At 33.7% G+C, this 25,043-nt stretch overlaps 1 protein-coding gene across 1 annotated transcript in view; it reads left to right on the forward strand.

Moving 5' to 3' along the window:
• SCN7A (sodium voltage-gated channel alpha subunit 7) overlaps positions 1-25,043 on the forward strand; it is a 62,591-nt gene that overhangs the window by 18,198 nt on the left and 19,350 nt on the right. Inside the window, exons 10-18 of the mRNA XM_060152728.1 lie at positions 5,861-5,957; positions 6,972-7,210; positions 8,266-8,439; positions 10,209-10,565; positions 13,884-14,321; positions 16,802-16,907; positions 18,441-18,595; positions 20,928-21,101; positions 24,351-24,458. Coding sequence (XP_060008711.1) covers positions 5,861-5,957; positions 6,972-7,210; positions 8,266-8,439; positions 10,209-10,565; positions 13,884-14,321; positions 16,802-16,907; positions 18,441-18,595; positions 20,928-21,101; positions 24,351-24,458 — 1,848 coding nt within the window. The remainder of the gene's footprint in view (positions 1-5,860; positions 5,958-6,971; positions 7,211-8,265; positions 8,440-10,208; positions 10,566-13,883; positions 14,322-16,801; positions 16,908-18,440; positions 18,596-20,927; positions 21,102-24,350; positions 24,459-25,043) is intronic.

The raw sequence follows: 25,043 nt of genomic DNA on the forward strand, positions 1-25,043 counted from the left end.
AAGATCATAAGTGATTTTAATAGGAGGGCTCACTTTTGCTACATAACATTCTTTCCTGAGTGTGGTGTGGTAAGAGTGACCAACATGTTTAAGATTTTGTTTTTGCTCCAAAATGCATACTACTACTGCTGATAAACTATGGATATATTATACATTTTTTTGAACTTGACTTCTCTTAATGCAGGTATAATTTATTAATTTAAACTTGCTTCAGACAGCACATCAGAATTAGCTTTGGAAAATTTCAGTGTTCAACTCAAAAGTGACAGTGCCTTCCATAATTTAGAAATCAGAAAGTACTAAAAGCATGGATCGAAGTATAGTACTGAAGTTGTAAAAAGAGGAAAAAATTTTACTTTATTGACTTTCTAACTCGTTCAAGAGGAAATGCACTGTGCATCCTGACCTAAGGAGTTATTTTACCTGTGGAATAATTAAATCCATGATCAGTAAAATTTAATACAGTTTTACTCTAATTTTCAATGACCTTAGTGTTGTGTTTGAATATATTTTCAGATGTTTAGCCTCATAGCAAAAGATTTTGCCCACGAATCTAAAAGTATTGACAGAAGTAACATTAAAGAAGTTGTAGAAAATTATCTTTAAAAATCTAAATTGTGCTATAAGTGTGCAGAAAAGAAGAACAGGACCTAGGAAAGCAACCAGAAGTAGCTTTCTTATATTCCACAGGACCTAGCTAGCTCACACCTCCTCTTAGGTTTAGAGAGGGATAGGTTTAGCTCAGTCTCCTAATATCCCTACCCAGAAGCTGTCAAGGTGTGCAGTGGGCAGAAGCCAAAGCAGCCTAAGGGAGACGGAACCCATGCCTCTTCTGAGGTGTTGCTCCCTTCCTCTGTGTTGTGAGCAGTCCCCCTGCCAAGAAGCTTGTTCTTTGGAGGGTGCTTGGCCCAAAGTGATCACAAGCAAGTCCAGTGCTCCCACCCCACTGGCCTAGTTACAGGACCCTCACTTGCGGGAGGGGGGCCATGCCCTGCCTTCTTTTCCATCCTTCTGGAATATTTATTTTTGCACTCTTAACACTTGCTAATAAAGATTGTCTACACGGGAAAAATACTCGAACTATATTTTCTAGTAGATGTAAAAAGGACAGATTGACGGAGCAAACAAAAGATAGAAAGGGGCTATATCCAGGATCCTCTCACATAAAAAGATAAAAAGAACTGAGGAAAAGTAAAGGGCAAAAGATTCACTCCGGCATGTGTAGTATGACTGGCTAAGAAGTTCATTAATACCAAAGGCCCCTGCTGGACCAAAAAGAGGAAAATGTTAACTTCCCTGTTATATAATCCTTTCATTAAGTTGTCATCAGTAAAGAAGCTCTAGAAAAGTCATTCCACTACAAAGTGGGGTCTGAATGATATGATATAGGATCATACCAAATGACAAGTTATTGATAGATATGTGTTATTGAAAAATGAATCAATTACAGACCGTATGAAGAAAACATGTATAAAAAGAAGCTATCAAATATAGCCATCATATCACCCATGAGGAAGTCACAGAAGAACAAATTACAAAAGCTTTCTGTCTCTAGAAATGAGTCTGAGGTCCTTCAGATTGAATGATTGTAATCTGAATGATATGTTGAATGTGTAATTTGTTTTGAAGTGGCATTTCAAATCTCAAGGGCTATACACAAATGCATTCAAGAGCACAATACTTCTCTTATTCCAGATGAGATGCCCTATTAGCTCTGCTTATGAAGAACTTAGATTATTCCCTAATTTCCCAATATCCCCATTCCTTTGGCTATTTGGATCACATAAAGCCTTTCTGGTTTTAATTAAATTCTTTCAATTATAAAAGGTTTCTGTTCCTGGAAGAGTACTAGAACATTTTGTCATGCAAAAGTTTTCTGGGAAAATGAGAATAAAAGTTATTTTCACAAGATGTGCTTTCTTTTCCTTTTTTATTTATACATAAAAAAACACTGGACAGTGAAGAATTTAAAATGGAACATACTGAGGACCCTTTAGATGACCAACCTGATTTAACCCTAGACAGATTCTAATTCCAATGTTGGAATTACTGGGAAATTACATATGTGTTTCATATTCTCACATTATAAGAAAACAGTAGATCATATTGGCTAAAATTAGAGTTTTGCAGTCAGATAAATATAGATTTAAGTCCATTTTAGCCACTTAATAGATGTATGATATTTGCCAAGCCTGTTAACCTTTCTAAACTTCAGCTTCTTTATCTGTAAGGTGTGTATTATAATATCTGTGTCATAGGTTGTTGTGAGATTCAAATTAAATAAACGTTTGTAAAGCACTTAGCACTGCTTAGAATATACTAAGCAACTGAAAAAATGGTAATGGCTAATTATAGGAAAGACAAGAAGACAACTGCAAGAAGGCACTGTCGTCCATATGGAGAATACTTGTCAATATAAAATTCTTTAAGTCTTTGACTATGTCCCCCTTTTAGGGATAATTAAAGTAATAATAATAATAATGATAATAATAGTATATAATGTTTACTGAGTGTCAACTATGTGCCAGACACATAATTAGTGTCTTCACAAATTCTCAAATTTAATCTTTATTGAGAAGTTCCAGTTACAAAGTTTGATCTATATTTATTGGTAATTGATTTCTCAACACTGAGAAAGAGAACCCATTTTTCATCACTTTACCATCACTGTTCTGGAGAATCAACACTGAAACAATATTATTTCATCAGTTACACAGTTTGTAGGTGAAACTTTCCTATGAATTGTCAGTTATTGGCAAAACCTTAGAAAAGAATGATTTATACAACTGTAGGAATATAAATATTAAAAAAAGTTTTGCCCATCTAAACTGATATCCTTACAGTTCACCTGTATAATTAAACATTATTGACAATATTCTGTATGTTAGGCATTGTATTAAGCATTGGAGATTTTAAAATTAATAAATATAAATACAGTGTCTATCATCATGAAGCTAATGGTCTAATGGGGAGATAAACTATAAAAATAAATGGTAACTTTAGGACCACCAGACATTATGTTTCCTGATGTTATGAAATAGGAAACATAAAACACCACAATATATTCTTGCCAAAATCCACGCTAAGTCTAATATGCCTCTAGATCTAACCATCTTTTTCCAGAGACTATAGGAGAGAGAAGAATGCATTAAATTAAACTAAAAAGACATAATCTGCCAAATTAAGAATGTGGAAAATTCTACAATATAAGTGATTCAGTGTCTTTAACAAATCACACAGGCTAAATAAATTTAAAAGCATGATAATCAGTAGAACTGCAAACCAAAAAAAAATGTATATCATTTTGTATTTTGATTGGAACAAGTCAACTATAATAGAATGTTTCTGAGAAATGAAAGAAAATTGAGCATGGTCTGGGTCTTGGATAATATTAAGGAATTAATAATTTTGCTGACTGTGATAATGGTGTTGTGGTTATCTTTTTAAAAAGCTTATTCTGAAATTTTATGATATTTGAAATTTGATTTAAAATACTTCAGGAAAAAAGTAGGGTGAGTAATACATGAAAAATGGAAAGTATAATGTCATTAATGGTTGAAGCAACCTATTGGGTACCTGGTGAGTATTATTCTCCACTAAAAAAATTAAATGAAACTATGGGAAGTGCTATAAAAGTGAGAAACTTAGTGCTTTGAAAACTTGTAATAAAGAATTTCTCTGAGTCAGAAAAGGTTTTTATTGAGGACTTGGCACTTGAACTGAGATCTGAAGAATGAGTCCGTTCTCTCTGGCGGGACGGAACAGGATGAGTCAGAGGATTAAAAAGGCCAGTGGGGTTGCAGTAGAGAGAGGAAGTCTGGGTCCAAGATGAACACTTCAGGTGTTCATTGCTAAATGCCAGGAGTATGACTGGGTTCTTCCTTTTTCATATCTCCCCTCCAGAGAAAATTGAAACCAGCAGTGAGAAGAATCCTAGCCCGTTCTTCCAGTTTAATTTTAATGCTGGATTGTCTAAAACTCAGGCATATATCCTTATTAGCTCTTAAACTTCCAAAAAGAAGATTTTTGAGTCATAATCCTTTCAATTTACATTGTAAACTAGGTGTATCCTTAGGAGTTGGCCAACGTATGGGCACTTATTGAGAAGTTCAATTGAGATAATTACTAGACTGATATGTGGTTTGTTCATTTTGTATCCTAAAACATATCCATAGTTCAAGCCAAATCAGTAATGAGCATTGACTGTCTCAACAATAACGTTATCACTCTCCCCGCTCCACTGCTCCCCCCATCACAGATGATGATCTTAACTGGATTGCTCTTTGTTGTAAATTCATCAAACATTGTCACCGTCACTACCACAAGCAGCTCTATGAGAAGTAATTCCTCGGTATTAAGAATATAGTGGAGGATATCGTTCACGATATGACAAAGTCTCATCTTTATGAAGAAACACCTGGGAAATTCCTATCAGACTTTAATAACAAAAATTATAGTTCTGTCGGTTTTTAACTCATGGAAGTTTGGAATTATATAAATGATCACATATTTTATGTAGCCTTGTAAGTCAGCAAAGAAAATACTTTCTGGAATAAGCATTGGTTTAAATAAATAAATTAGCTTCACATCCTGAGCTTTTGCTTACTTTTTCAGTTTAAAAAAAAAAAGTGAGGCAACAGAGATCTGTAGACCTAAAGAATCTGTCATTTTCCTGATGGAACTCAGTATGTAGTACAGTTGGTTTTTACCTCCTCTAGCTCTAGTATTTAAATTAGAAGGACTTGACTCCTACTGAATGAGATGAATATGATGATTCCCTTGATATCTACTCTGGGACTTCAGATAGACCACAGCAGAACCTGCCAGCCAGGGTGTTCTGGGTATGGGTTTTCAGTGAGCCTCAACCATGAATCCCCTCAGTGTTAGGGCAGCAGCAGGCCCATGCCAGTTATCTCTATTCAAAAGCTGCCTCACCTATTTAAATTTATTTACTATTTATTTCACCTATTAGACTCACCTATTTACCAAATTAACAAGCATACAAATATTATTATTCTTTGTGTGTGCCAAGTGTAAAAACTGTTGGGGGCTCTATGGTGCAATGTCATCTACCCATTGCCAGTTTCTTACTGTTTAAATTCAAATACAAAATTTATACATGGTCACTAGAAACATCTGGGGCCATACTTGTGATAATCATGAATGTGTAGAACTTGTAACATCTGCATCGAAGCCGAGGAGTTTTGAGTGCCTTTCCAATGCAAGGGTTCTTTTTAACTCGGTAACCACATCAGCAAAACAGAGGGTGTCTTAAAACCGTTACTCAAGAGTCATGAGGGACAGAAAGAAGTGATTCGTTTTTGGAAGTATCAAATATGTTCTAACCAAAAATATCCTTTAAAATTCATTCTATTACCTGATATTACATGAGACATGTTTCATCATCTCAACACCAAATAATTGATTTTATCGAGAGAGTTTACAAAGTCATAGTTAACATATCCTCAAGTAAAAAATGTAAGGTGTTAGAGAAATGTAAGATGTTATTGTCCAGTAGCATGTTTGCCAACTGCATATTCCACAATAATTCTAAACTGTACACTGAATTCTTTGTCAAATATGGGTAATACCACTATCATTCTCTGATTTTCTCCTTTTATAGTTGACCTCATAATATAAAATGATTTTGTTGAGTTGCAAGTAGTACACATTCATTTTCCAAATAATCCTGTCAGTTTAATAATATCTATAGTGTAAAGAGTGGCAAATTATGGAACACAGAAAGGCTTTTGGAAGAAAGAATCAGCATTTTAAAGAAGGTTATAGGCCATCTTATAGTTATTGTCTTAGATATACAAAGGGGAGAAGCCAGTATTAGACTCATCAAATTTCTTTTTAGACCAAGACTACAGAAATAGAAATGAAGAAAAGATCATCAACTTCTATGATTACTTCTTTGGATATGTTGGATGATGCTACTATCAGACATAAAGAAGGTAAAGTAAAAAATATTTAGACACTATGGAAGGTACCATTCATATGATTCACGTTTTTAAAAAATTTTTATTTATTTATTTATTGACTGTGTTGGTTCTTTGTTGCTGCCCGCGGGCTTTCTCTAGTTGCAGCGAGCGAGGGCTACTCTTCGTTGTGGTGCGTGAGCTTCTCATTGTGGTGGCTTCTCTTTGTTGTGGAGCATGGGCTCTAGGTGCACAGCCTTCAGTAGTTGTGGCACAGAGGCTCAGTAGTTGTGGCACATGGACTTACTTGCTCTGTGGCATGTGGGATCTTCCCAGACCAGGGCTCAAACCCGTGTCTCCTGCATTGGCAGGAGGATTCTTAACCACTGCGCCACCAGGGAAGTCCCCATATGATTCACTTTTAAGGAAATCCTCCAATTTCTTCAGAATTTTAGATGATAGTAACTAAAATTTAAGGAATAACATGAGACTATTAGGATAAACAATACTTTAAAATTTCATAAGCATAGTGTTTTAAACACTGGAAAAGGAACCAAAGAGTACCAAGGTATTTTCTTTATTTAACACTGAAAACAACATGAAGTATTACCTTGTAACTAAAAATACAGTTTGGTGTATATAACATTAACCTATTAAGGTCCTTTTTATACTTCTCTCTGCTTTTTAAATATATATAACTAGTAATCATTATTATAGACAATATTGAAAGACATTATTTTGTAAAGCATGTAAATCTAAAATTATAAATATACTCTCAGTTATATTCCATATTTGCTTTTCTTGAGAGGTACTCCTATGTTTTGATTCTAATACGTAATTTGTCTCATTTTCATTTGTCTAACTTGAAAGCATGAACAAAATAGAAGAAATTTACTTTGCTCAGATTTTTATTAATACAAAATATTTCTATTTGCTAATACAAAGTCTAGTTTCAAACCTCCCTTTGCATGCAAAAGTCAAAAATTTCTACTAGTTAGAGCTTAAATAAACAATTAGCTAATGCATAACTTTTCTATTCTTTCATTTCAGAACTTAGAAAATCCAGGAAGAGATGCCCATTTTGTTGGTATAGATTTGCTAAAACTTTCTTGATCTGGAATTGTTCTCCTTGTTGGTTAAAGTTGAAAGAGTTTGTCCATATGATTATAATGGACCCATTTACCGATCTTTTCCTTACCATATGCATAATTCTAAATGTACATTTTTTGGCCTTAGAACACTACCCAATGAGTTTAGAAATGAACAATATTCTCAACATTGAAAACCAGGTAAGGCTCTCATTGTACATTATTTTCTTTTGCAATTTCAACTTTTCTTTAGTCATCATTATCCCTGCTATTTTATTTTATAACTCCAAAATGTTGCAAATGCATTATATGAGTATGAGATGAAGTACTGTGTTCATGCTTTCTCACCTCACCTCCCCCAGCCCTGCTTTGTGAATATTCTTATCATTGAATAGATTTATAGCTAGAGTCCGTTTAAATTTAATACTTCTGGCTAGCTGCATGGCAGTCAGGTTAAGTAGAAATTATTTATTTCCTCTCCCTTCTCAAATATCCCCTCTTTTGGTATGGTAGCCCCTAGATCAAGGTAGGGCAGAGGTGAAATAACAGACACAAGTCCTTCACTGACACCTGAATTTTGAATTCTGTTACAACTGCACCTAATTTTAGACTGGAGCTTATCCTTTTGGCAAAGTATTTTTGAGATTTGCCCATCTTTTCTTTCCACATACAATACAAAAGAGAAAGATTTCTATGAGTTTAAAAACAAGTCACATTCAAGCAAATATATATTGTTTAATTTTGTTTGCTTTTATTGTTGTTTAGTTACTTGATACTAATACAAACAGCCAACTGCTACCAATTTTGAACTATACATTTACTTGATACCAAAACAGTAATTTAGTTAGTTCTGCCAGTGTAGTTTTCAAAGGACAATTTCCATGGGTTTGCTTTTTTTCTGGATCATATATACTTTTGAAAAATTTCTTTTACAGTTTTAAAAATTAAATATCTTAATATGTACTCTTTAGCCCAAAAGGAACTATTCAAAATGAAAAGATTTTCACTCTCAAATATTCTTTTGTTTTCTTCCAGGATGACTTTTATTAAAGTAATTGAAGATTACACGATGTTTGACATTAGATTGTCAAACAAAACCTATGAGCCTGTACTTGTAATACAGACTCTGAAACTAATCAGATCTTGACAGAGGAAATATGAAAAAGGTGGCAGTGAAAATTTACAGTTTCTGCATGTGAGGGTTCTGATAGAGCTACTGGAATCATATTCTCATCTCTATGTTTTGTTTTATTTAGGTGTTTATTGGAATTTTCACAGCAGAAATGATTTTTAAAATAATTGCCATGCATCCATATGGGTATTTCCAAGTAGGCTGGAACATTTATGACAGCCTAATTGTGTTCCATGGTTTAGTAGAACTTTATGTAACACATTGTCATGGACTGGCTGTTTTACGATCATTCAGGGTGGTAAGTAGAATCCAAGACCTAAATTTTATTTTATAAAAATTCATCTCAGTTTCCTCAGACGTGAAGTGGGAAGAATAGTAATACCTATCCTTTTGGTATACTGGAGGTAGTAAATGAACTAATTCATATGTAACAAGCTTAGAAAGTAACCCAGAAAAGAGTAAGTAGTCTCCAATGCTGTTGTTTGGCTCAGGCATTAAAGGAAATACGCCATATATACAGCAAATTTGAGATACAGTTTTAGAAAGCAGGGTCAGGAATACTGGGTCAGTTTTGAGAAGCAGGATAATAAAGAGTCCCAGAAGCTGAATGCCAGTGTGTAACTAAAGAATCAGGTGAGTATTTCTAAATGTAGGGTAGAAAACTTTGTAAAAGAAGAACGGTCAGGCCAATAAAATGTTATTAGAAAATTATCAAGTCAGAATCACTATATGCCTGCAATGTAGGTGGTAGTAAAAGCATCAGAAAACTAGGCAAAGAAATAATGTTATTAGAATGATATTTATAGAAATGTTGGGCATTTGATAAATAATATATTGTCTCATTCTTGGTAACGAGTTGAAGGAATGTAGCAGATATCAAGAACAATTAAGTAGATTTGATCTTATCCAAATAATTCTTCAGAATCCTATCTTAAATCTTTATCCATAGGCTTGTCTAATGAGTAAGAGAAAAATATAAAAGCTGTATTTATCAAATTTATGGATGAAACAAGACTGGGAAATACAGACAATGTAATAAAAGGTAGTATCAAAATATCTGAAAGACTAGTAATGGACTGAATCTAAGATGATTACGTTTATTTATTTATTTTTTGGCTGTGTTGGGTCTTCGTTTCTGTGCGAGGGCTTTCTCTAGTTGTGGCAAGCAGGGACCACTCTTCATCACGGTGCGTGGGCCTTTCTCTATAGCGGCCTCTCTAGTTGCGGAGCACAAGCTCCAGACGCGCAGGCTCAGTAGTTGTGGCTCACGGGCCTAATTGCTCCGCGGCATGTGGGATCTTCTCAGACCAGGGCTCGAACCCGTGTCCCCTGCATTGGCAGGCAGATTCTCAACCACTACGCCACCAGGGAAGCCCTAAGATGATTAAGTTTTACATGGATAAATGTTAAGTCCTACCCCTGAGTCCAGAAAGCCAACTATATACCAGAAAATGTTGAGGAAGGTATAGCACATATAAAAATAATATATGGATTTTAGATGACCCAAATATTAAGGTGATTTTGTGCCATATAAATAAAATTTTTTTAATCTGGTGAAAAGAAATGAAATATTCAGACTAAACCTAGCATGTTATGTTTGGTCTTCCATGTTATTTTTAAAGGTAAATACACAATAGAACTGTCAATGGAATTCAATGGAAGCTGAAGACTTTTCCAGCATCATCTATATGTCAAAATGTGGGAAAATATTCAATACACTGTGAAAAACAAAACAAAGAATGGATACTTGCTTTACCAGATATTAAAACATAAAACTAGAATAATTATAATAGTGTAATATTGAATGGGAATTGACAGATCAATAGAAGAAAATATACATGGATTTACAGTAATAAACTATAGAATATGTAAGATGTATTAAGAATTATACATAAACTGAATTTTCAGTGCTTAGTATTAATAATGCTCAAAACTGAATATTACATTAAAGACTACATATGTATATGTGTATAATGCTGATAAAAAATTTTAATGTACATCGTAATGAATAGTGACCAGATTTTTTGTTGTTTTTTTCTTATTCTGGGTTTTACATTGCTCTATCAGTTGCGAATTTTCAAATTGGGGAGATATTGGCCAACTTTCAAGATTTTGCTGCTGACTCTTGGTAACTCAGTGATGGCCCTGAAAGACTTGGTCCTGCTGTTGTTCACATTCATATTCTTTTCTGCTGTGCTTGGCCTGAAGCTGTTTGGTTCAAATTACAAAATATACGTCTGCAACATAGATGAAGACTGTCAACTCCCACGCTGGCACATGCATGATTTCCTCCACTCCTTCCTGAATGTGTTCCGGATTCTCTGTGGAGAGTGGATAGAAACTTTATGGGATTGCTTTAAGGTAGCAGGCCAATTCAGTTGTATTCCTTTTTACATGATGGTGATTTTAGTTGGAAACTTAATGGTAAGTAATCCATGCTTTAAAATTTTCCTTGAAAAACTGATGTATTGTAGTCTGGCATTTTCACAATGTGGACTTATGGAAGCCAGTGGTCTATAACCGTGCTATCTGATATGGTGGCCTCTAGCCACATGTGGCCATTGATCAGTTAAAATATGAGTGGTCCACTTTGAGATGTGTCATAAGTGTAAAATACCCACTGAATTTGAAGTCTTACCTCCCAAAAAAGAATGTAATGATTTCATTAATAATTTTTATATCGAATGTATTTTAATTATAATATTTTGATACATTTAGTTGAATAAAATATATTAGTAAAATTAATTTCACCTGTTTTTGTTTACACTTTTAGTGTGCTTACCGGAAAATTGCATATGTGATATGCATCATATCTCCATTGGATAGCACTCGTTATAACCTGCTACTCAAAGTAGCTTTGGTTTTATGGGAGATAGTTATTAATGAAGACTCTCAGATCCCATCCCAGACCTGTGGAATCAGAATCTATATTTTAACAATATCCCCAAGTGATCTGTATGCACATTAAATTTTAAGAAGCACTTAAATGTAGCACTGGTTGTCAAATTTGACTGCACGTTGGAATTACCAGGGGAACTAATAAAAATAAACTAATGTCTTGGATTCATTCCCAGAGATTCTGATTTTATTGGTATGTGGACATAACCTGGTCATCACGATTTTTTTTTAAATCCTCATTTGATTAAATTGTGCAGCAAAGTTGGAAAACCACTGATCTATAAAACTGTTATGCATTAACTAAGAGGAAATACTTTCACTTTTAAATTTCCAGTAATTGGAGTGATATTACCTTTTACTTCTTCAAGAAAAAAAATGGCTTATAAGACAAAATTGTTCTTACAGGAAAAAAAAGAGATTCAATATTTACTTTTTATTCCTAAGTCATAGAGGTCAAGCACATCTCCCAAAAGGTGGGGAAAAAAATCACAGGTTAGACTCCATTGTATCAGCACATTTCCTCATTGCTTCTGTTTACCCTGGGCATACTCCTGTCATATGCACACATTGACATTATGTTTAATTGTTCATGTGCTTGTCTATCTTCCTTATTAAACTGTAGGCTCCATGAAGGAAGGGATCATGAGTCCTCCTATTAATCTTTTAGGAGACTAGGCTATTTTTAATTCAGAGCGCACTTAAACAAAGCAGTAGCATTTTACAGTGTTATAAAGTTCTTTCTTTAGATCACAGTTCCAGAGCATTTTGAACTTGATTTTCAGCCTTTTAACGCTCTTACTGTATATATATATATATATATATATATATATATATGGGGAAGTGTGTGTGTGTCTAAGATATAAGAAATCTTACATTGTAAGCTCTTAAATATACAGTTGCTGTAGCATAATTTTTCCTTCTCCAAATCCTGACACAAAAATCTATTCTTTCATTCATTCCATACTTAATTAATTTTTCAACAAATATTTTTTATCATGTACTTTGTGCCTAGCATTGTGCTGGTTGTCTATTTAAGAGAAAACATGGTTTCTACTCATATGAAGCTTATAGTCATGAAATTCTTACTAAACACCATTTTCATTTTTCTCACTGTGGACAATACTTAACCAAACAAAGGAAAAAGAAACAACCAACTACCTTAAATTATACTTGGTCTTTCCCTTTGTCCTTTGAGAATGATAGAAATGCTAATAGTCTAGTTCCTACAAGGGCCATGGAGCCCCTGCCCAGATTATCTGTAAGTAAGCCTTAATATCAAAATGGGACACTAGTGGGAGAAAATCAAACTATTCTGGGGATATTGACATTCAATTACTGTCTTTTCAGTTTTTTTTTTTCCATTGAGATTCTGTAATTGTAGGTTATAGAAAATATATGTTAGTTGTTCAGATGATCTTACGTGCAAGAAATTTCCAATGCTGAGCCATCTTATACCCTCTGTTTTATTGCTACACCAAAACTATGGTTACGATTAAGATGATTTATTTGATGACTTTATTAACTGCAAAAATATTTTGATTTTTCCATGAGTGAGTCTCATTTGAGCTTTCTCTATTCCTAAGTGTTAAAAAAAATCTGGGTATTGAGAAGTAAAAGTAATTTATTAGAAATGAACATGATTTGGTGGGTACTTCATAATATTTTAGGTGTATATGTGCATGAGAAACAGTAATTATCAGAGCGCTTGAGAATTCACCTCTTCACATAGATCCAAAATTCTGAAAAATATTTTAACAAATGAATGCTGCAGATCTTCATATACTTAGCTATTTTATTTTATGTACACATAAATTTTCAGTATTTTTTAAAAGTAGATCTTAATATATGAAGAAATCAGAAATACAAGCAGGAAAACGTTATGTAAGTTACATACATATTATTACACATAGTGTGTAACATTTGAACCTTTCCCTTTAAAAATAATAGGTAAATCATAAAGTAAATTAAATCTTCAAAAACTCAAATATCTGAAGAGAGGAGAGAAAACTGCCAGAATAGACAAAATGCTCAAATTACTACTTTAAGTCTAAGAGAATAATCAATATAAATCTCCAACACTAGAATCTAAAATTATAATCTATACCCTACAACAACAAACAAAATAAAAATCTGATTCTCTGGAAAATGTACATGCCTTGATCTTATTTCTCAGTGATAGTAAAGGTCGAAATACACACTATCCTCAAATTCAAAATAACTTGCAAATATTAGGAATGATTCTTCCATCACTCATCTCTTTCTTATTTGACCAAATTTATTATCACGGAGAATCAGTTAACCTACCCAATCCCTGTGCTTGCACGTCACAAGGAAAGTTAGATGTGGGCTTCAGAACCAGAGATAGCTCTCTCCCCATGAGATTCCTCATGGGTTTGCAGACCCATGAAGATGTCATTACACATTTTCCTGGGTTAGGGCTAAAGTGAAGTCAGCCACCTGGAGTAGCAAATCATTTTCTCACTTTGGGAGAGTTAGCCTGGCTTAGTGAAAAAAACAAACTTTGGAATAAGACAGACTTATGTTCAACCTGTGTGATCTTTGATACTTAGCATCTGTAAGCTTTGTGGTTTTCATCTGTAAAAGAGAAACAAATGATATTTCATAGAATATTGTGACCTTGAGTTGAGTTCTGGCTATACAAACCACTAACACAGCACCTGGCCCACTGTAGATGAGCAAAAACTGAATAGCCTAAATAGCATTGTAGTGTGTATGCTGTTTTCAAATCTCAGGTCCGCTTTTTTAAAAGATTATTTTGTTGTTGTTGTTTGAAAGGAAACAAAAAAATGAGATGCATTTAACCTCATTTACTTCCTCATTCAGATACTTTACCTGTTTCTGGCATTGGTCAGCTCATTTAGTTCATACAAGGCTGCAACAACTGAAGAGAATGATGAAGCAAAAAATCTCCAGCGTGCAATGGCGAGGATTAAAAAAGGAATAAATTATGTGCTTTCTAAAATATTATGCAAAAACCAAAATGTTCCAGAGGAAACAATGGACAATGTAAGTGATATATATGTTAAAGAGAATATTTCTGACCATACTCTCTCTGAATTGAGCAACACCCAAGATTTCCTCAAGGATAAGGAAAAAAGCAGTGGCACAGAGAAAAACACAGTGACCGAAAATGGGAGTCAGTCACTTATCCCCAGTCCCAGTGTCTCAGAAACTGTACCGATTGCGTCAGAAGAATCTGATATAGAAAATCTGAACAATAAGGAGATTCAGAGCAAGTCAGGTGATGGAAGCAGCAAAGAAGTAAGTTGTTTTAATATCATGATTTCTTATTGTTGATTGATGGCATTGTTGATAAGGAAGTGAAGCAGTGCTGAAGTTCCCAAGTTAGATTACCCATTCAATCCTAGCTATAGCATTCCTTGCTCCTGATTTTCTGCTGCTGATCAAGTTTCTTAAACTTTCTAAGCTTCAGTTTCCTCGTCTGTAAATGAGGATATACTTGTATCTATTTCTTAGAGGAGATAGAAAAGAAAGATTGAGAAAAATAGTTCAATAATGCATAGAATAATGCCCACATATAGTAAGCACTTAGTAAACAACAGATAATATAATTATAATAGTCTGTCCATTAATAAGCAAGCAGCATGGGGTGATGAAAAGCATATTGAAGAAAACTACATTTTTAAAATCTATGTGTGTTATTGGAGAAATCACCAAACTCTCCTGGACTTTATCATATTTAAAATATAAGATGGGACTAGAAGAGTGCTAAGTTACTTTCTTGCTTGCTAAAATTTTAAGATTCTTGTCAGTTCATTTCTGCAACGTATTATAGCATATATAATTGAGTTGGACTAAAAGAACAAAGGAAAAAACCACCAGTTTGAATTGTGAACATTTTGCAACTTTATAAACACAGGGTGGTGGGGGAGAAGGGTCATATTCAAAGAAGGGCAGATACTGCTGTTCACTTAGCTTTTAAAATGTATACCCTACGGGATACAGTCTTACTGTCTTCATTTGCAAGCAGCATAATGTGTTAGTAGGAGCTATCATTTAATTCAAAGCTACATCTATAGAGATCACATCTGCACTGTGAGCCACTTGCATTGGACCTCACTAGAGAATCGTTTCAGTTCATTCACTGGCATGGGGAAGGGCAGAGAACATCTTTTTCCAGGTCCCCATAGTCTCTGACACCATCTTATCTCCCAGACCTCTTCTGGCTTGGCAGCCGCTCTCTGCAATAACTTATCAAATTGGCCTTCTAAAAGGAATTAAGTTTCAATTATTCAAAGTCCTTCTAGTTTCTAGTGCAGGCATCTTTGTTTCCGAGAATCATTTTCACTCCTTGTCACACCCCATATTCTCAGGTTCATTTTCCTTTAATTAATACCATTATTAGAAAATGAAAAGTATTCTTCTCCAGCACACTTCTATATCTTCACTTAAATATTTATGAATATTTATAGAGTGCTAGCTGATTTTATTTAAATTATAACAACACTATAAGGCATGTACTACCATCCATTTCTCAGTAAAATTACTATTTATCATAGCACATCATGGGGAAATGGGAAACTTCTTGCCAATCTCATTAGAAAGTTGGAGATATGAAAATACATAGGAAAGATGGAAATTAATATAACTGTAAATGTTGAAGTTTCAGAAGTTGTCATTTAAGCTGCATAATTATTTGGTCTTGTTGATTGGTTAACTACTCAAAGAAGATTTATTCGTTTATATATTTATAACACTTTCCAGATTATGTAGCCCAAGAGTGCTTAGGATGTTGATATACCAAAAGCCAAAGATGAAATATAAAATTACATGTGATCTGATAATTCAGAGATTCATACTTTCTTTGGTATTTAAACTTTCATATTTTATTACAAATATATAACTATATAAATTTCATAACATTTAAATCAGATTTTGAAACTTGTTTTTTCATAATGTAGCAATATATATTGGCCATTAAATAATCTTTTACTAAAATGATTTATAATTTTGAATCTTAATTGATTTATTTATAAATTTAGAATAAAAGTACTCACACAGTTTTGGGAAAATGTCATCAAATAATTTATGTGCAAGGGTTTTCCAAACTCTAATAAAGCATTTAAATATAAAATGTATAATTTTCAATCATTGAATGCTCAAACATGATATAATATTAATTTATTTATTGTCTACTCCCAAATCAGTACATTGCTATACCCTTATTTTATCAATAATAAAGAGAATACAAAGGGAAATGAAATAATTTTTCAAGAGATTTGCTTATTTAAGAGTAATATCCTGCTGTATATTTTATTTTTTTAATTGAGCACCATGATGTCTTACAATTGACTGTATATTGTTTAAAGCAAACAAAACTTCTAATTTTATTTCCTTGATGCTTACTGTGCAAAAGACAAAGAGGTAGAACAAAATATTTATAATTTTCTTTTTTGTATACTCTACCTAGATCTTTCCTTTCAGAAATTTGAGATAGCCTGCACATCTTTTAGGAGAACAGTGTTATTAACTATATGTTAATTTTAATCTAAAAATCATTTTATCTTAAGTTAATTTTTTAAATATTTTTTAAAAACTTCAATTCCCAGAGATATGTATGCATTTTAATATCAATTACGAAATTGGCCTGAAGTCTTTTATGCCTGACAGTAGTCTTTCTGTACATAATTTTTCTTTTTTCTGAAAATAAAATAAACTTTAACTACAGTGAGTAAATGAAAGTTTAATCACAACTTTCTTGGTGGGATTTTACTTTTCAGAAGGTAAAGCAATCTAGCTCATCTGAATGCAGTACGGTTGATATTCCTATCTCTGAAGAAGAAGAAATGGTCTATGAACGTGGAAAGCCAAAGCGTCTTAAAAACGGTAAGAAAAAAATTAATTCCTTTGAAAATTGTATTGAAATTAGACTAAATTTCTCTTAACCTAAATAATACTATTGAATATACTTTTAATTTTAAAGAGTTTATTAATTTGACTAAGGAATACACACACATGAACATGTTTGTGTGCATGCACATGTACACATGCCCATATGAATCCTGATAGAAACTTATAATAAATATCTAAGAAAAAGTCAGTATTTGGAAAAGAGAGGAAGGGCCTACATCCTAGGGAGTCTAATGAAGTAGTTAAGAGTGTTGGTTCTGAAATCAGACAGCCTGAGTTCGTATGCCAGCCCACCATTTACTAGCTTTTACTTACCCTCTCTCTGGCTCATTTCCTAACATGTAAAATGAGAATAATAATAAGACTTCATGGGATTATTAAAAAGATTAAATTAGTGTACATGTGTATGTTTTTATAACTCGTGGAATGGGGTCAATATTTAAAATACTCATAGGAAAACAAATCACGTGATGGTCATGTATTTTTATATACCACATGAATATTAAGAAATGTATGAGGCTTCTGTCAGTTGACCGACTCACTAGATATGTAGCATGCAACCCTCAATGACTTATAATTCAAATTAGTTTCCTAACAAGATTAACAAATAACTGTAGGTTCTGAACATTTGAAATCACTGGAAATCATCAAAATGGTAATTGCTAAATGTTCAAATTCCTATATTCAAAAATAAGAATCTGCTCTTGGTAGCCTGAGTTATAGCACTTGTATCATACAAGACCAGGGAGGAAACATTTTCTATATTTTTCTGACCAAAGATGTATAAATTGACTCTAGGTAAAATTTTATAAAATTCTAAAATGTGTCTCTTTAAACTCCACCCACCTCCATTCTTCATTCTCTTACCTGTTAATCATACCCTTCTCAAGCCTCACGTTTTCCTTATGCTAACTCTCTTGACGAGAAGGTAGAATTCAACCTCATACACCAGTACCCTACCCACAAATTACTCCAAGCTTAGCTCCTTAAAAAGTCTCAATCAAAATTTCCATTCCCATGCCACCTAAGAGCTGGGATCAATTTAATTTACTTAACTGATATTATACCTCTTACCATGTCATAAATATTTGTATATTTAAATGGAAATGTTTGTTATGCCATGTGAATCTTCAGAGAATGACTTTTCAGGCATTATACAAAAATGTAGTAATCAGAAGATGGCGTGTGTCTTGTGTGTATGCATGTGTGTGTTTTGTAGGAGTGGGGGTGAGTTCTATTCTCAGACTCTGTCCAGCAGGGTAAGAGGATGTTCTATGTCATCTCTTCCTTTCACAATTTCTTTCCTCCTACTGTTACCAAACTCACAAGCTAAGTTTTTTTTTTCCTCAGTGATTGCAGTGGTCACTACAATAGAGGTAAAAATCAAATATTTATGTCAGAAACCACCTATATTAGACTCTGTAAATAAATACTTGCCAAAACATTTGGAATGTTTACTTTTTCATGAGTTTTCTAGATTTCTGTTCTTAATAGTTTCATTCTTGACAGGTTATGGACGAAGATCTTCATCTGCTCAAATTAGCAGAGACTCCAGGAAAAGAAAAATTTGGCAGAACATAAGGAAAACTTGCTGCAAGATAGTAGAAAACAGTTGTTTTAAGTGTTTCATTGGCCTTGTCACTCTGCTCAGCACAGGTGCTCTGGTAAGTGAGAGTTCATATTTTTATGGAAAAAAAATGCATCATGAGTCTACATTCATGAAGTCACCATGCCAAATCATTTTTCCCCAGAATACTTATTATAGCACAAAATTTCATATTCTAGGATTTTAGTTTTGGAAGACATACATTACAGTTTCTCAGAAAGTCTGTATATGCCTCATTCAATATTAAATAAATAATATAATTTCAAAATATATGAATGATAGCAGGAAAAAAGAATGTTAATAAATACCCAATTTTTCTTATTTTAATAAAGTTTAATAAAATGCACATATTGTGCTAGTACTTTGTTACCCGTTCCATTGGAAAGAGAAATATTGCATTTACTTTTTTGTAAAATTAATTAATTAATTTTTGGCTGCGTTGGGTCTTCATTGCTGCACGTGGGCTTTCTCTCTAGTTGCAGCGAGCAGGGGTTACTCTTCATTGCGGAGCGTGGGCTTCTCATTGTGGTGGCTTCTCTTTGTTGCGGGCTCTAGGCGCATGGGCTCAGGAGTTGTGTCTCGAGGGCTCTAGAGCACAGGCTCAGCAGTTGTGACGCATGGGCTTAGTCGCTCCGCGGCAAGTGGGATCTTCCTGGACCAGGGCCCGAACCCGTGTCTCCTGCATTGGCAGGAGGATTCTTAACCACTGTGCCACCAGGGAAGTCCCTGCACATACTTTTAAGAACCTTTGAACTGCAAATATATTTACCCATTGACCCAAGAATCTTGATTCAGGGAAATTATTTTAAAATCTTCACACATATTAAATGCATTTACAAGGCTATGCACTGAAGAATTTTTTGTAATAGCAAAAGATTGAAAAACAAAAAGAAACCATATTAGGTGACTGTTTAAATATGCTATGGTACAGTCATCCAATGGGATACTGTGCAGTTACCTAGAAAATACAAGAGCTGTCTGCATGCTGATATTGCAATTCCCCAAGATATGGTAATAAGTGAAAAAAAGAAAGAATAAAGTGTACAGCATTCTACATTTTATGTAAGAAAGGGAGAAAAATAGAACGCATATTGATATTTGCTTGTGTTTGATTAAAGAAGATCAAAGAATGATACACAAGAAATAGTTAATCATGAGATGCACAAAACAGAGAAGATGGAGTCATGGTTGGGAACCAGACTTTGTACTGCAAATATTTTTAAAGTAAACTTTATACTGACATTTAGCACACATACTGAAAAGCATGAAAATCTTAAGTGTATAGCATAAAAGATTTTCACCAAGTGCATGTACCTATGTAACCATCACTTGGCTTGAGAAATAGAATGCTACCAGGGCTCCAGAACCATACTCTGACCCTAACAGTTACTTCTTCATTCCATGTGGATAGCCAGTATGTGGACTTCAACTGCCACAGATTGGTTTTGCCTATTTTTTAATGTTTTAATTGAAATAGAGACTTCTGTATATCTTTTTATATTATTTCACATTATATACCTATTCAGTAAGTAAATACATGTAATGAATAAAGTCCTTTAAAATAACTTTGCATGATATAATCTGCTTTTATAAACACTTTTACTCCATAATTCGTTCAATTGAGTCAGCAATTCTCTTATTTTATATTTACTTTTATTTAATAGGTTTTTAAGAGTCACACCATTATTTACCAAAGATTATTTTCATCCTTGTTTAATCTTTGACCTCAAATACACTTTGAAACAAGTCTGCCTGAGGTTATTGATATTTTATTGCCATTTTTACAGTGATAAAAAATACTATGAAATTGCTTTGAATGACATTATCAGAATTTGCTTCCTTCACAGTAAAATTGAGGTTGATCTATTAAAACCAAGAAACTTTAGAAAAACATTATAATTTTATTTCATATTCATGTGTTTCCAATGGTTGATCTGACAAACTCTGTGACTTTTTCATGTAATAGCAACATGGGTTTCTGAAAACACAGGTTTGGGGGGTTTTGTTTCTTTGTTTGTTTATCTCTGCTCCTTTAATCTCAATAGCATATATCTATGAGATGGCTATGTGGAATTAGAGACAAGAACCAGGTCAGATGTGACTAAAGATTCCACCTCTTAAGTTTGATTAATTGATTTGAGAGAGGCTTTTCAGATCACTAATTAGAACACAATTTGGAGGTTCTGGAATCAATGAATGATGTCTGCTACAGGCATGGGATCAGAAAACAGATGTGGATTGTGTGAATAAATCCAAACCAAGTGAACAAGCCCTTGAGACTACAACCTAAGACAATGCTCACCATCTAGAGATGGGATTTCATTCCCCTCTGTGCCAAAAGAGCTTATAGAAATTACATGTACACTAATCCTTAAATTTTTTACCCACAGGCTTTTGAAGATATATATATTGATCAGAGGAAGACTATTAAAATCTTATTAGACTATGGTGACATGATCTTCACTTACATCTTTATTCTGGAAATGCTTCTAAAGTGGATGGCATACGGTTTTAAAGCCTATTTCACTAATGGCTGGTACCAACTAGACTTCATGGTTGTTATTGTACGTATTTTAAAGAAAAAATTGAAAGGCTATTTGATTTACTCTTCCTTCTTTACTCTGACTTACTCTTCCATTTACTTATGTCTTTCTTTTCCCTCTCTATATACATTTTCAGTCACCAACATCCCATATATCTTCATATGTAATGCTTCACATCCATCCTTTTCTTTTCATTCTAAAATTTTAACAGTTCAGTACTTAACTCCTGATTCTTCTAATCATTGCCTATAAACCTGCTGCTAATTAGAATAGTCTTATTGCAGAATATCTTGAAAATATCAGCATTCTAAAATATTTAGATTGGTTCTACCTTTAAATCATACATTTAAAATTAGACTACTTATCATAACATTCACCAGTACCACAATGATCCAAGCTACCAGAACTGCCCATTTGTATCACTGCAGTAGATTCCAAGCTGAGATCCTTACTTCCACCACTGCACGCCTTTGTTCTACTCTCCACATAGCAACCACATATGTTGTACTGTTGTAAAATGAAACTCAGCTCAAGTCACTTTTCTTGAAATCCTCCAATAAACACCCCTCACTCATAGTAAAAGCTACAGTCTTTGCAATCAAAGGCCTACAGGTCTCTACATGATCCAGTCTTATGTCCTGCTACTCTCCCTTTCCCCCATCCTGGTCTATATACTGCTCCACCAGCACCGGAATTCTTGAAGTTCCAAAACCATGCCAAAATTACTTCTATCTTAGTGCCTTTGCACTTATTCTTCCTTCCACCTGAAATTTTTGCTGGCTCACCTCATTTATGTCTGCTGAAAAGAAAGTGTTGAAGTTAGGTCTTTCTGCATTACCATATTTAAAACTGCAACCACTACAATACTCCTTTGTGCTTTCTCTGCTTTCTTCATTTCCTATTAATATTATATGGGGTTGGCCAAAAAGTTCCTTCGGTTTTAAGTAAAAATAAAAGACTCATTTTCACCAAGAACTTTATTGAACAACATATTCACCCTTCTGTTCCACTACTTTCTGCCATTTTTCAGGCAACTTCATAATTCCATCTTCCCAAAACTTTTTATCTTTTTGAGCAAAGAACTGTTCTGGGTACCTTTTACAGTCTTCCAGGGAACTGAAATATTTTCCATTAAGAGAATTTTGTAAAGACCAAAATAAATGGAAATCCAAAGGTGCAGTGTCTGGTGAATATAGCAGATGAATCAGAACTTCCCAGCCAAACCATAATAGTTTTTGTCTGGTCATCAAAGAAACATGTGGTCTTGCATTAAACTCATGGAAGATTATGCGTTTTTTGTTGACTAATTCCGGATGCTTTTTGCTGAGTGCTGCTTTCAGTTGGTCTAATTGGGAGGAGTACTTGTTGGAATTAATCGTTTGGTTTCCCAGAAGGAGCTCATAATAGAGGACTCCCTTCCAATCCCACCATATACACAACATCACCTTCTTTGGATGAAGACTGGCCTTTGGTGTGGTTGGTGGTGGTTCATCACTTGCCCCACGATCTCCTCCATTCCACGTTATTGTACAGTAGCCACTTTTCATTGCCTGTCACAATTTTTTTTAAAAAACAGAATGTCTTCATTACATTTAAGTAGAGAATCGCATGCAGAAATACGGTCAAGAAGGTTTTTTTCGCTTAACTTATGTGGAACCCAAACATCAAAGTGATTCACATAACCAAGCTGGTGCAAATGATTTTCAGTGTTTGATTTGGATATTTTGAGTATGCCAGCTATCTCCCACATGGTATAACGCTGATTGTTCTCAATTAATGTCTCAATTTGACACTATCAACTTCATCTGGTCTACCCAACCATGGAACATCATCCAGCGAGAAATCTCCAGCACGCAAAACACTTTTGACACATTTGACCAGTCACAGCACCTTCTTCAAAAACTGCTAAATCTTTTTTTGCATTTCAGTTGTGTTTTTACCTTTCTTGAAATAAGAAAGCATAATATGCTGAAAATGTTGCTTCTTTTTTTCCATCTTCAATATTAAAATGGTTACACAAAAATTCACCAATTTTGATAAGTTTTTAAAAAATGCACACAGATATGACAGCTGTCACAATACAATCTAACAAAATTGTTTCAAATGAAGTTAAAGACAACTAAGTGCTACTAGAGCCATCTTACAGAAAAAAACCAAACAAACATTTTGGCCAGCCCAATATAATTTACTCACTGATTTTGCTTACTGAAAGATAAGCTCCATTAAGGCAAAATAGTTTCTCAGTTTGGTTCTCTCCTTATCCTATACAATTGTTATCCTAGAACAATTCATGTCACATATTAGGTGCTCAATAATTTTTCTTGAATGCACAAATGTCTCCCTATTCTATAAACAATGATTGAAGCTTCTCAGTCTTTAAATAATGACTTACAATATCTGACCTTTGTCTTCTAAATTAATTCTTGCAATTAACCTTCTACTTCAACCAAACCATACTACACCTGCAACCCACCTTCCTGTTTCCTGGTATTGTTCTTTTGAGTCCACATCCCTCCATGCTTATATAAATGATACCCTTACTTCAAAGTCCACTTCAAGATAATCTCTTTAGCATGGGGTAAAAGAGAGTAATTTTTTTCATTTATATTGCCTTGAAAATACAGAAAATATGAAGATACAACAAAAGTTAATCATAACTATACCACCTTGCTCAATCTCCGTTAATTTTTTAGAATTTGAATCATATTTATACATATATGTTTAGTTTAAAAAATCACCTTAGAATCTTGCTACATTTTTTGGTAATTAGTACTTGGACTTAACAGTATTCATTTCCTTCTTTATGCCTCTTCTCTGAAATCCTATTCTTTATATCATCTTAACCATCTTCATATTTAGATTCATATGTAAATATATTCCGAATTTTGTTTTAATGAATACATTGTGTACTATTACTATATTGCAAATAATCATGTAACTGATTCTTAATTTAATTTAAAAATAAAAAGTGGATATAAATATTAAGCCTTGACCATAAAGAATCTCAAATATACAAACTTTTGTTTATCTCGATAGCATATATTCCTATTACCAGAAAATAGTTTTATCTTTCTTTAAGTGATTTTAACACAGAATGATTTTCTTATATCTTTCTGTAGGTCATCATTAAGATATATTGAAATGTATATTAAAATATTTCATAAATTTCTTAGTAGGCTTTGACTGTATCTTTTCCATAATAAAAGTTTTTTACACATTGTTTTGATTAAAGTTAAAATTAAATTCTATTCACTTTTTTGATATACCCAGGTGTTTTGTCTTAGCTTAATAGGCAAATCTCGGGAAGAACTAAAACCACTTATTTCCATTAAATTCCTTCGAGCACTCAGAGTTCTATCTCAATTTGAAAGAATGAAGGTAAGAGAAAAGTTTCTAATCTATAGGTTTTTATTTAGGATTAATAAATCTCCATAAATTAACAATCATGTTGTCTTCACATTTGTACCTTTAACAATATTAATACAGAAGTCTTACATATTACTAATTAAAAGTACAGAAGAAAGGTTTATTAGTTATGCTTATTAACATTTTAGACCTTTATTGCTCATAAGATACGAAAACTAATAAAGATAAGCAAAAAATTAATAGTTGAGAGAGAAAAAATAATAACCCACTGATACATAGAAGTATTAATGAAATGATGTCCATGTTAAAAATATAACTGATAGGGCTTCCCTGGTGGCGCAGTGGTTGAGAGTCCGCCTGCCGATGCAGGGGACACGGGTTCGTGCCCCGGTCCGGGAAGATCCCACGTGCCGCGGAGCGGCTGGGCCTGTGAGCCGTGGCCACTGAGCCTGCGTGTCCAGAGCCTGTGCTCCACAACGGGAGAGGCCACAACAGTGAGAGGCCTGAGTACAGCAAAAAAAAAAAAAAAAAAAAATATAACTGATAGAAAATGAAATGTTGATCAGTTAGCTAACTTTTTTAAATTATAAGGACATG

Source organism: Lagenorhynchus albirostris, chromosome 6 (assembly GCF_949774975.1).
Source record: "Lagenorhynchus albirostris chromosome 6, mLagAlb1.1, whole genome shotgun sequence".
Lineage (NCBI taxonomy): Eukaryota > Metazoa > Chordata > Mammalia > Artiodactyla > Delphinidae > Lagenorhynchus > Lagenorhynchus albirostris.